The sequence below is a fragment of the Poecilia formosa genome, unplaced genomic scaffold (genome assembly GCF_000485575.1).
Source record: "Poecilia formosa unplaced genomic scaffold, Poecilia_formosa-5.1.2 Scaffold337, whole genome shotgun sequence".
Lineage (NCBI taxonomy): Eukaryota > Metazoa > Chordata > Actinopteri > Cyprinodontiformes > Poeciliidae > Poecilia > Poecilia formosa.
Genome location: NW_006800276.1, coordinates 13,357 through 25,818, shown reverse-complemented (window position 1 = coordinate 25,818; position 12,462 = coordinate 13,357). Strand labels below are relative to the sequence as shown.

General features: G+C 36.4%; 2 protein-coding genes across 2 annotated transcripts in view; one reads left to right on the top strand and one right to left on the bottom strand.

Annotated features, from left to right (window-relative positions):
* The window catches only part of LOC103152943 (flotillin-2-like), a 12,753-nt gene extending 7,854 nt beyond the window's left edge, over positions 1–4,899 (bottom strand). Inside the window, exons 1-5 of the mRNA XM_007573650.2 lie at positions 4,670–4,899; positions 3,416–3,497; positions 2,348–2,438; positions 1,066–1,189; positions 268–386 (exon numbers count right to left, since the gene is read on the bottom strand). Of these exons, the coding sequence (XP_007573712.1) occupies positions 268–386; positions 1,066–1,189; positions 2,348–2,438; positions 3,416–3,497; positions 4,670–4,718 (465 nt within the window). The 5' untranslated portion in view covers positions 4,719–4,899. The remainder of the gene's footprint in view (positions 1–267; positions 387–1,065; positions 1,190–2,347; positions 2,439–3,415; positions 3,498–4,669) is intronic.
* Positions 4,900–7,880: 2,981 nt separating this feature from the next.
* LOC103152942 (uncharacterized) overlaps positions 7,881–12,462 on the top strand; it is a 17,058-nt gene continuing 12,476 nt past the window's right edge. The window contains exons 1-2 of the mRNA XM_007573648.2: positions 7,881–8,091; positions 10,128–10,286. The gene's annotated coding sequence lies outside the window, so the exon portion shown is untranslated. The remainder of the gene's footprint in view (positions 8,092–10,127; positions 10,287–12,462) is intronic.

Genomic DNA, 12,462 nt, shown 5'->3' with positions numbered 1-12,462 from the left:
TTCTGGATCTGATGTAAAACTGGTTCTGGATCTGGTGTAAAACTGGTTCTGGATCTGGTTTAAAACTGGTTCTGGATCTGGTTTAAAACTGGTTCTGGTGTGAAACTGGTTCTGGATCTGGTGTAAAACTGGTTCTGGATCCGTCAAACAAACTACAACTCCTTGTTTCTTCCCCTTTGCTCCAATCATACAAACTGTGCTTTAAGGAATCATTTTGTTGTTCAGGGCTGATTTTAATCAGATGAAACATTAGTTTCCTCCGCCAACCTTGATGGTGAAGCTGAGGATCTCGATGCCCATCCGGCCCACGTCAGGAGCCGCGACGTCTCGCACCAGTTTGGCGAACTGGTCCCGGTCCTGGTAGATCTGCTCCACCGTCAACGTCCCTGCAGGACAAAAACGGCAAAATCACCTTTCAGTTTTTATGTAAAAAACATTTTAAAAAATCACCGAACTACTCACCACTTCAGTTTTTCAGGAATGTTGTTTATTCTACAACATCCATGAGTTTATTTCAGAAAACATTGCTTAACAACAATAAGTTTTATTTAACAGCGGTAAGAAGCTAAAAGGTATGCAGCTCTGGAATGTAATGCTGACTGATAAATGTCAGATGAAACTATATTTCAGTAAACTGCAAATTAAATTCCTGTTCATGAATTTAACATCTTACAATAAAATTAATTGTGTTTAACCTGAAAACTGCCATGTTGTCTTCATTTCTTTGTTTTTTATTAACATTAAGGAATTACTGACTAAAACCAAACTCCTGTTTCCTCATGAAAAGTTACTTGGGAGTTAGTTTTATTGTGCACAAAGATATTTGCAAAAGAAAGTAGAAAAAAACACTTGGCAAGATTTTGTGTTTCTGCAGTGAAACCCAAGTATTCTGATCAACTTTCACCTGAAATGAACTGGACGAATTATTGCAATGGGGGTGGGGGCACACAAAATCACTCTAACGGCCACCAGTGGCCCCCGGGCCACACTTTGGACACCCTGGTCCAGATGAAGATGAATTACACGATGTTATGGGTGAACAATATGCATCGGCAGTGACCGGACCTAAGATGGAGCGCAGGTGTCCCTCCAGCGTCTGCAGCAGCACAGCCTTGACGTCTCTGATGGATTTGCCCAGGAACTGCTCACAGGCCACCGCCAGCAGGTCGTGGTCCGTCATGACCTTCACCTGAGGGAGAACCAGGAAGTCATGGCCACCACCTGACTAAAACTACACCAAGCTGCTAACACCACCGCGGTTAAACAATTAATCAAATTAATAATAAATCAATCAAGTTTATTTGTAATCTTATCTCAGCAACAAGGCAGTTCAAAGTGCTTTTTATGATGAGTCAATTATTGAAATGATAATAAAACAAAATTTAATAACACATTTTCATTATAAAAAATAAAATCTACACTGCAAAATCTCACAAAGTATTTATTGTCAAGTTTCAAGAGGAAATGTCTCTTAAATAAAATTTGAAATAAGGAAAAACTAACTTACAAATAAAATTCAAGCAAGAAATGGGAATTTGTTTAAAGTCAGTAATTCCTTAATATTGATGAAAAAGTTTTATTTCCACTGGCAGATTATTTCACTTAATACTTGGGAAAAACATCTTTTCATAAGTGAAGGAATCTCCCATTTAAAGCAGAACTTCTTCCTCAGTTTTAAGGAATTACTGACTTGGCTCCAATGTTTTGCTGAAAAGCCACTTTAAGGGAATTTTTGCCGTTTTTCCAAGTTTTCTAAGATATTTACATTAGAAACCTGACAACAAATACTTGATAAGATTTAGATTTTTTGCAATTTTACCACAAAATCTTATCAAGCATTTTTTCTAGTATTAAGTGGAAATATTTTAAATAAGACCAAAAATTAAACTATTCAGCAAGATACAGGAGCTTATTTCAAGAATTTATATTTATAAGTGAAAAGATCTGCCAGTAAAATAAGACATTTTCCCATATTATGAGTTAAAATTAGTTCACTTACAACAAGGTGAAATAATCAGCAAGTTGAACAAATACTTTTTCATCAACATGAACAAACTCCTCTGTGTGGCTGAACAGTTACATGTAAGTTAGTTTCGTCTTATTTCAAATACACTAAACGATTTGCACTAGAAACGAGACAAAAATACTTCGTAAGATTTTGTGTTTTTGCAGAGAAACAAATTGAGTTTAACCAAAGATTTAAATAAATTAAATCAATGTAGAAAAACTCTTCATAAATTCAGAGATTCCATGTTTAAGGAGAACAGAATAAAGAATAAAGTCTGGAGAATGAAACGTGTAGACACATCCAGCGGTGGGCGATGCCAACAGGAAGTCCACAGGTTACCTGGGCGACGCCTGTCACCGTGATGGCCACGCCCTCTGCCGTCTCCACGTCTTCGCACCGCGGCTGCAGAGTCATGATCTCCAGACTCAACCTGAACAGACGACAAAAACTCTTAACTCGTCAGCAACCATCAGAAAAGTTTCCACTTTCTGCACGATTCACCCAAATGGAAGAAAACTCCAAACTATTCCAGTCAGGAGCAGAAACCTGCTAACTTTTCTTTTCCTGCTCGCTTCATGCAAATAAACCTGCAAACACAGCCGCACACAAAAGATGAAGAATCCGCCTGAGTTTCTACTGGTCTGGGTAGAAACCAGTAGAATCAAACAATGTGCAGACAGAACTTCAGAGTTAGAAAAATATAAAAATTATGGAGAGTCATGTGTTCGAAATGTGAAGTTTGTTACTCGTTTCTCAATTGTGTTTTTATCATGTAAAGCATCTTGAACTGGTGTGTTGCTGAAATATGTTATACAAATAAACCTAACTGACTGATTGGTTGGTTGATTGATTTGAAAATTTGATGGAATATTGATGCAATTATTCCACAGAAAATATGATAAATTGTTAAAACCTGCATTGTCTATTATCTTTATTGATTAAAAACACATTTGTTGATTCATTTTAACCAAAGAGTCGCTGTTGAAGGTCCAGTTAATGAATCAAATGATAAATTAAAACTATCGCAATAATTTCCATAATTCATCATTTTTCACACTGGATGATAAAAGTTTTTAATTTGGTGGCTTGTTCTCAACTGGCCTTTTTTTAAAGGATAATTTTGTGTACAGAGACTTTATAATTAATTGTATTTGTTGTTTCTGTTGTTTTGTTTACTTTTTTTAAATAATTTTTGCAGGGTGAAAACTAGTTTACATCTGAGACACATCTAGAGAAATCTGAGACGGTTTATGGGTTTCTACTTCCTGTTTCGAGCCTGCAGATAATGGAATAATGGAGTCAGTCATTCTGATGAAGATCACCGCAAAGACAGCTCCTTTCAGCCAGGCCGTTTCTAAAATCAACCACAACAGAACCGGGCCTTCGCTGCTTCAGAAATACGTTTACCTTTGAGAATTAGTGACGAGCCACCAAGCCCAGGCCCAGCCTCCGATGATGTAGCTCTTTGTATCGGACCCGCAGCAGCCGCCTGCATGGGAAACATTTAGACACGATGAAACTGACGGAAAAACAAAAACCAGCACATCATCGTCTCAACTTTTCACTGCTAAAGATCAGGGAATGAAACACAACATTTATGAAAAAACACCAAACGCAGAATGAAAAACTTAAAAACTAGCTTCCATTAGGGGTGCACCGATGGCAGTTATCGATTTATGCTGAAAACTCGACAAGTTGGGAAAAGTGAGGTGATTCCTCTCCCACCATGGAGTGTCTGATTTTCAGACCTTTGTACCTCTAAGGAAGATCAGTCTCTCATGCAACCCAAATACGATCTACAAAATTAGAAAACAGGGTAAATTTTTTGTGCACTTCTTGCTTCTATGATTTTAAAATGCCGCAAATTTTTCTAATTTTATCCTAAAAACCTGTACTTTGTTTAATTTGATTGTTTTTCTCCTTCTAAAATGAATCACTGGTTCTTTTTTATTTATGCAACAGCTTAGAAATATATGTATTAAATTTTAAAATGATAATACTGTAACAAATGCTTACATGCAGTCAGACTGAATAAATCAGAATCTGTTGAGGTTCGTTTGTCAGATTAAAAATAGCTTTTGAAAGCACCCTTTAAGAAATTATTAAACATACTTTTAAGCCCACTTTTCTGATGTAATATTATAGTCTTAACAGTCGTGTTTAAATTATTTTTCTATTTTATTTACTATTTTTTGGTCGTAAGCGGAAATCATCATAATTTACAGAAATAAAGGCTTGGAAACATTAGTCTCAGCGAAATAAATAAATATTTCAATAGTAATCAGATTTATTAAATACCATTGTATATCCGAGTGTTCTTAAATATAAATAAAATGTATTACTAGAGTAATTTCAGCCATTATTTACCGAGACTCGAGTCCAAATGGGTCAGAAAGCTTATTTAGTCACGTGACTCATTAACGGTAAGCTACCATGGAGAGCTCACTTTAGCATTCAGATTACAAAAGCTAACACAGCAGTAATTAATGCTTAACTTCGGGCTAACAAACAGACAAAATGATCCATAAACAGCGAAATAAACGTTTCTTTGCTTACCAGTTTGCAGCTGTAATCCAGGAGCTCTATAATAATCGTTATTTGTTGTTTTTTCCGTGACAGCTAGCATGCTGCTTTAGCACAACAAGAGGCAGGCAAACCTACCTGAGACCACCAGCGCTTCGTTTGGCCCCACAGTTAGACAGTTCCCCATGTTGAGAGAAGAGCTCAAGCACAAACAGACAGCACAAATTAAAGATATGTCCTTCAATGAAGTGGTGAATTTAAGATGTGTTTATTTTCCGACCAGAAATGGATCAGATAGCGGACATTCACACCCAGCAGCAGCAGCACAAGCAGAGCCCCACCCAGATGTGACGCCTGGTCAATTTAATTAAAGCTCCGGAGAAGACTGACAGAATAAAGTTTAAATAAAGCCCTAAAACAAAAACCCCATATAGATTATGTTTCTGTTAGCCAGCGGACAGAGATTTGCCTTCCTTCATCGATGAAAATTAACTATGAAATACAGAAAAAGATAAAAGTAAGAATCATTCGCTGTATAATTTATACTTCAGCTCTTTTGAAACTAATTATTCCCATGCATTAAAAAATATTATTAGAATATAAAATTCAATATAAATATATAATTCAGACTTTAATCTCAAACCTGTGTTTATACAGATACTTAAAACGACCAGTTTCTCTGATTTTAGTCTTCACACCATTTGAATCTCATGACTTTATATTTTATTTAATTAGCTGATTTCTGTGGACAACAGGCATGTCTTTAAGCGACTGTTATTTGTTTTTATTTTATTTTACTAAAGATGTCGTAAATATGCTGAGTTTCCTTTGATAGAAAAGAGGAATGGTTAAAATTATTTCAGTAAACTGGAAGCAGCTTTGCCGATGGTATGAATGATCCCAGGTCGCTGTTTTTTGGGGTCCGTTATGGTTTGTGCTTTGAACTTATTGGCACCGCTAACAGAAGAACCAAAAGAGTCTCTACTTCATAAATTATCGTTTTGAACAAAGTCACGGGTGCTAAACTTACTTAAACATTTGGATTTTACACTTAGGACTATGTTATGGACCAGTTGCTGGGGCCTTTAGATCAAGGAACCTCGCCTCCATTAAAATACGATTCTGTTCTCTTTCCTATGAATATTTTTGTTTGGTTTTGTTTTTATATTGAAAAGCACTGTTTCATTGTCCATGTTTAGCTGAATGTTCACAGATATGTTGGTAGCTATTCTGGCTGAGAGTAAGGTGAGGTTGGAAAAGGGATCAGTTTTTGACAGGCGCTTGGGGCAGCCTCGGGTCCGAAGGGTCCTGAGCATAAACAATATCAGAGTATACCAGAGACATCATAGACGCCTCATGCAGCGCTTAGGAAGAAGAAGAAGAAGAACATAACAGCCATAGTCCAACGCACAGATCGATGAATGTGTTTTGTATGTTCAGAAAAAAAGGAAAGTAAAGGAAATTTACAACCACCGCATGTCTCGACACCACTTTTGTTCGAGTGGGCAACAACTGCATACAATTTTAATTTCAGCAACATATGCTGGTGCTGAAAAGAGAGTGGTTTTCATCACTTCCTCATTTACAATCTGATTAGTTCATCCAGAGATCTGCTTCCTCTCTCACGCTCAGCTCACTGGGTTTAAAAATGATTTAAGCTTATTTTGTGTTTCGTTATTTTCCCATACATGCAGTACATTTGCCATTCTCCAATTGTTAGTCATAGCATGAGCTGTGATTGTTCTTTACATTTCCAGGTATTTAAAAAAATCAGACTGGCTTTACAGGGACTTTGTAAGAGAAACAGGCCTGCAGAACCACAAATCCTCCACCGTGCTTAGCAGTATGAGGTGCTTTTCCGAACGTTTACCCAAATTCACCTAAAAGATTTGTTTTTCTGTAGCCATTTTGAGTCTTAAAAGACCAACATACATCTATTAAATATGTGTTCTTGTCCTTCCCATTTTGATGGGTGGCTAGAGCTAACGTTCCTCTCTAGCCCATTAGAGCTAGAAGTCATATTTATAATTTTCTTCAGAAATATGTTGTATAACATATTTATCATAACAAATATGTCATTGCAACTTAAATTTCTCAAGCTATTCGACTCGTGTAAACTTTAGATATACAGCTTGCCCATGCTAACATTTTTAAGCACTATCAATAAAACTGCATGTATTAAACTAAATTTTTAACTTATTCTTTCATTCTTATTACATTTTGTTCTATTAACTTCCTTTTCCTCATTGTCAGTTTATTGAAACCCATCTGGACACAATTAATTCCTAAACTTTGTTTTCCTCCATAAAAAGAATCCACATTCCTTCAGAAAGCAAAGCTGCCGACTTTACAGGCAGCGGCTGTAAAGACGGCGCTATGAGTCATTTAAAACTCTCATAACACTCAGGCTATGAGTGTTATGAGAGTTTGAGAGTTTTAACTCTCATAACACTCATAGCCTGAGTGTTATGAGAGTTATGTTTTAAATGACACCCATTTGAAACACAATAGTCAATAAGTTAAAATAGCTTACTGGCTATTTTAACCAAGAAATAGCCAGTAAGCTGTTACCTTATTTCTTGGTTAAGCCAATAGCCGTGAGATTTTGGATAAAAATAATAAACATTTTTACTTCATCTCTTCAAAAGGTTGAGAGCAGCACAGTGTGAATCACTTCTGGTGACACAATTTGTTCTTTCATGTTCCATCTTTTAACTGTCACAACCAAAACGCTTACATGCCAGACAATGAGTCCATGAGGGCAGTTCAGAGGTTAATGTTGTATTTTCTGACTTCCAAAGTATTTCAGTAGTTCATGTTTAAGGGGGAGTTTTTCTGCCATAATCCAAGAGTCGGTCAGGATTTCATGTCTTCTGTTGTCAAAGCTTTAAACGTCCCCACAGTGATCTGTTCATAAAGAGCAGCATGGGCGGCAGTACGGGTCACAGCCGAACAGAAATGTTAGGTCGGGAGGGAAACAACAGAGATACAGCATACATTTAATCTGAACTGCAGATTATGCATCCCTGGAGAGTAAGAAAAGTAGCGAAACTCAGTATGTTCTCCAGCAGCAGATTGAAGAAAGACACTCCCTGAAAAACAAAATGTAAAATGATAAAACACACAACTTGGTGTATTTCATTAACATTAAAGCATTTTACATTTAGTTTCCAGTTAAATATGATGTTTAAGTTTTACAGCATATTTGTCTGTTTAAAAAGCGTTTTGTTCTGTTTCCTGCTTACTCTGAAGATCTGCAGGATATCCTCCAGTTTCATGTCTGTCCCCCCCTGCAGATTTGAACACACTTCCTGTCCTGACCCAGTGGTGAAATTATAAAATAAAGTGTATCACTGTTCAAACTGCAGTAGTTTTATTTTCTTCTAACTGATTAGGGCGACGTTAGCGCCACTTATCTGCTTCCTGTTTTTAACGACTTCCATCAAGCTCGGAGGAGCTGCTCGGTGGGGCTCTGCAGCAAAATTCACTGGATTATTCTGGAAGGTGGATGTGGAGAAGTTTTCTGTCTAATTTTAACATCCTTCTCATCAGTGAAACAGGTCAGTTTGGGTTTATGCTGCTACATTTCTGTTCTTTGTCCTGTCTCCACAGAAAGTGTGTTGTTTTAAAGAAAAATACATTTTCTTTCCATCTTTTATTTGGTCTGACTGCAGCTAGAAAACTTACTATTTTTATTCCTTAGCAGTAAAACATATTTCCTGGTTTCACAGGAGACCAGAGACAGGAAACCAAAAACATGTTTTTTTCCATTTACTGGGTCCGTTTTGCAGCTGAAACCGTCAAACCAACAGACTTTACGTTTTCTGGACAGAAAGAAATGTGGATTTTTTTCTCCACATTTCTTCTTCAAGATACTACATGATTCTTTCATAATATCCATTAAAATGAATCCATACATTAAAATATGAGTCTTTGATGTAAAGGAAACAGGAAATACCAGAAAATTAACACAGTTTGTTGTCCATTAGCATAAAAAATAAAATAAAATTAGGACTTTCAAAAATAAAAATATATAGTTTTTGTTATTTTCTGACCTTATTGGGTACAAACTAGCTTTAAATGACTGCAATACATTTGGTAGCTGTAATTGATTTGGACTATAATCAAATCTGCATTATTTTTAATTATTACATTCTTTGTTGAAAAACTATTTTGTCTTATAGTTTAATATTTCTCAGAATTGCAGACATGTGTTAACCTTTGAATCGTTTTAACTGTCATTTGTCTGAAAGCGTGATAGGATCATCTACAGCAGTAAGCATTCATATAATGGACCGTTCTCTAAATAAAGCATAAAGAATTATTCATGCTCTGTTTATAGAAAAGTTTTGTATGTGTCAAAATATCCAACCACCACGACCAGATAGCTTAGTGGGTTTTTGAAAAGTGGGAAAAAACTCAATATGCACGTTCTCTTCATCATAGACAAACAAAGAAAAGATAGAGCAGAGCATTAAAATGAGAGAGAGAGAAAGAAATACAGAACAACAAAGAATAACTAGACACAAGAAATAAACATAATAAACTAGAATCAATAGAACTGAACTAAAGTAAAACAGAAATCAGACAAATAAAAGAAAGAGACTAAGGAACACAGAATAAACAAACCTGAAAACAGAGAATCCTAACACATGAATGTTTTACATGTTTTATTAATGATTATCAACAAAATGCGGCTTTTTGACAAAATCACAAAAAACTCCTAAATACATGGGTTGTTATTAACCATCTTTAGTTCATTGCTGATAGAATAGAATAGAATAGAATAGAATAGAGCCGTGTCAGGCAGAGTGAAGCATGCAGATTCACACAAACCTAAAATAATGTGCGTCATGACAAAAGTAATTTAGTACAGTTATTAAATATAACTCCGTTTCAATGACATGCATAATTTAATGATTTGAAATCAACCAATCAGGATGATTTGGACAAATAAACATGAGCTCACAGTAAAACTCTAAGCTATCCTCAGCGTTCATCACACCCTGAACTTATTGGTGTCCCTAAAGAAAAACTTGCTTACTTCAACACTTGTGGTTTACAGTTAGGAATCAACACGTTTTTTACTTCTGCAACACATTCCTTCAACCCTTCCTCTTTTCATAACCTCTTCAGATCACTCTGAGTCCTCATACTTCAGCTTATTGGATTTATTTTGTGCTTAATTTCCTGAACATTTTGGATAATTACTGACAATCCAAATACGGGTTTTTTATCAGATTTCCAGAAAAATCAGACCCTACATTTCCCAGGGACTCTGAAGACTGTGTCTGTTTCTTTCTGATCCATCCTCATCTGGGCAAACCACACATTTGTAGCTCAACCAAAGCTGAGCAAGTTGTTGAGGTTTGTGATGGAAAAGTCGGTCCAATAGAAAAAGACAGACTGTGACATGAACATGCAACTGTTTAGTTTAGGTGTAAAACAGCGACTTTTAAAGCGTTTTTCTGCGTCTACCTGATGCATCAGTCTAAAGCTACTTTGTCTCTTCAGCTGGTTCCTCCATTTTCTGTCTGCAGATGTTTTCCTTCTCATTTCCTCCTTGTTTCATGATCTCAACGCTCCTTTATTTCAGGGTCGATTCTGCTGGAGAAAGACGGGAACTCCAGGAGGGGCTCAGCAGCAGAGCCCCTCATGGAGCGCTAACAGCTGATGGCCGTGTGAGAAATGGGAGCAGGATCATCTCTGAACACAAACACCTCAGAGAAATGAAAGCAAAACGCAGCTCTCTGAGGTATGAACCGTCGTCTGGTGTTGTTGTCGGGGTGTTGCCCTTTTCACTTCTTTCCTGTGTCATTTCCTGTAACTGCATTTGATGTGATCAAAGTTTTGTAAACCATGCAAATGCAATTATGTTGTGGACACAATGTTCTCATTCATCAGATAAGTACACTGTAAAACATTTGAAGGTGGTTTGAAAATGAAAATCCACCTGCTGCCTTGAAAATGCAACTTAAGTCAACAAGTAAATTGTATTGACCTTAATTCAGAAATTATAGTTTGTGAAGTTAATTTAACAACAAGCAACAAGTTGCTATAAATGATTTATTTTAAGTTCTTATAGTTCATTAATCTTAAATAGTGAATTTTAATGCTGCTATTTAATAAAATAATTATTTCACAATATGGAAGAAAAGACTGTTGTTGAAGAGCCACATTTCTCCGTTATTTTCACTCAATTATTTATTTTAGAATCATTTAAATTCTTTTTACAAATTGCGTGAACAAAATTTCAGATCTGGTCACAAACTTTATTAAACATCGTAATTAATTCTGCTCTAAAACATTTAGTGTGAACAGGACATTATCCTCAGACTTTACAAACTGAGAATTTCATTAAAATAAACATTTTCTTAACAACACAGGAGTAACGCAACGTAACGCATTTCCATCTCTGGATACAAAAACACGCCGCTAAGCATTCTGGGAAATAGTTCCCACTCCTGTCCTTTTCTTCTTTCAGTTTTTTAAATGTTTACCTAAAAACTCTCGTTTATTCAACTCTAGAAAGTTTGACTAAAATAATACAAAGTTAACTTTCTACTGAGTTTATCTTTCACAAACTCACATTTAGGTTCAAAATCTAAAACTCGTTAAATTTATTTGACTTAAAGAGTAGAAGACAGTAGACACAACTAAATGCAGCTCAAATGTTTTACAGTTTTCAGTGATAGATCAAACATCATCTTCATCTTTTCCACCAGTAGTAACGTCTCGTTGTTCACTAATGACTCATTTGACAAAAAAATAAAAAATGTTTCCATTCCAGTTTTGATAGTCATTTTGATGCAGCTGTAAATATCCTCATGATGGTGGAAAAAATTACTGCGTTAACATGAAACACATTTATTTTCATAATTCCAGTTAGTTTATCCTCTTCTGCTCCTCCCAGCTGTTTTGCATCTCTCTGATTAGACTCACCTATTTCCAATGTCACTCTCCTCCACTCTTCAGTATTTAAGCTCCTTGTTTTCTATTGTTCACTGCTGATTTCTTCTACGTCCAACCTGCCTCCGTGTCCTGATCTCCTGTCTGCGAGTTTTTCCTAACTGAACTCTTAAATATCATGTGATGGACGTTTTTTCGTTTCAACAGGTTTCGCTGCCTCTGCAGCGACCAGTACAGCCGCGTTTATCTGTGTTTACAGTTAAAGTTAATCTCCCTCATGATGAAACACATGGCTGGTTACTCCTCATATCTGACGGCGCAGCAGGGTCTTATCAAAATGTAAAATCTTAATGTTTATGTCCTGAATCTGTTCCTCTGAAATAAACTGGAAGTTTAAAAATGCTCCATTAAAACCAGTCCCATTAGGGCTGATTTAGTCTGGGGTTGACCAGGTAAGGTTTTAAACCAAAAATGGGTTTGAGTAATATTAAGGTTACCCAAACCACAAAATATCAGTATCATTGACCTGAATGACTTAACAGGAAATATGTAGTTTAATTTTACGTTAAAAGCTATCAGATTAAAGAAAATCCTGAAATATAGCATGCAAAATCTAATAAGGATACCAAAATAATAAAATAACTATTCTACCTTCAGTTGTTAAAAATGTTGTATATCAAACCTAGAAAAAATCTGACTTGACTTGAAATTTGGCCTCTGTCTCTTTAAGAAGCTCCTGTTTGTTCCAACACTCTGCCTTCAACATCTCATTACTATTCCTAAATAATGCAGTTTGCATCATTCATGGGAGCGTTGAGAAACAGTTCACATACTGAACTCAGCAGATGCAAGGTTTCATCAGGTGTTTGCTAACTGCTGCTGCTAGTCTGAGGGGCTGAGTGGGAGGCGAGCTGCTGCTGCTAGTCTGAGGGGCTGAGTGGGAGGCGAGCTGCTGCTGCTAGTCTGAGGGGCTGAGTGGGAGGCGAGCTGCTGCTGCGAGTCTGAGGGGCTGAGTGGGAGGC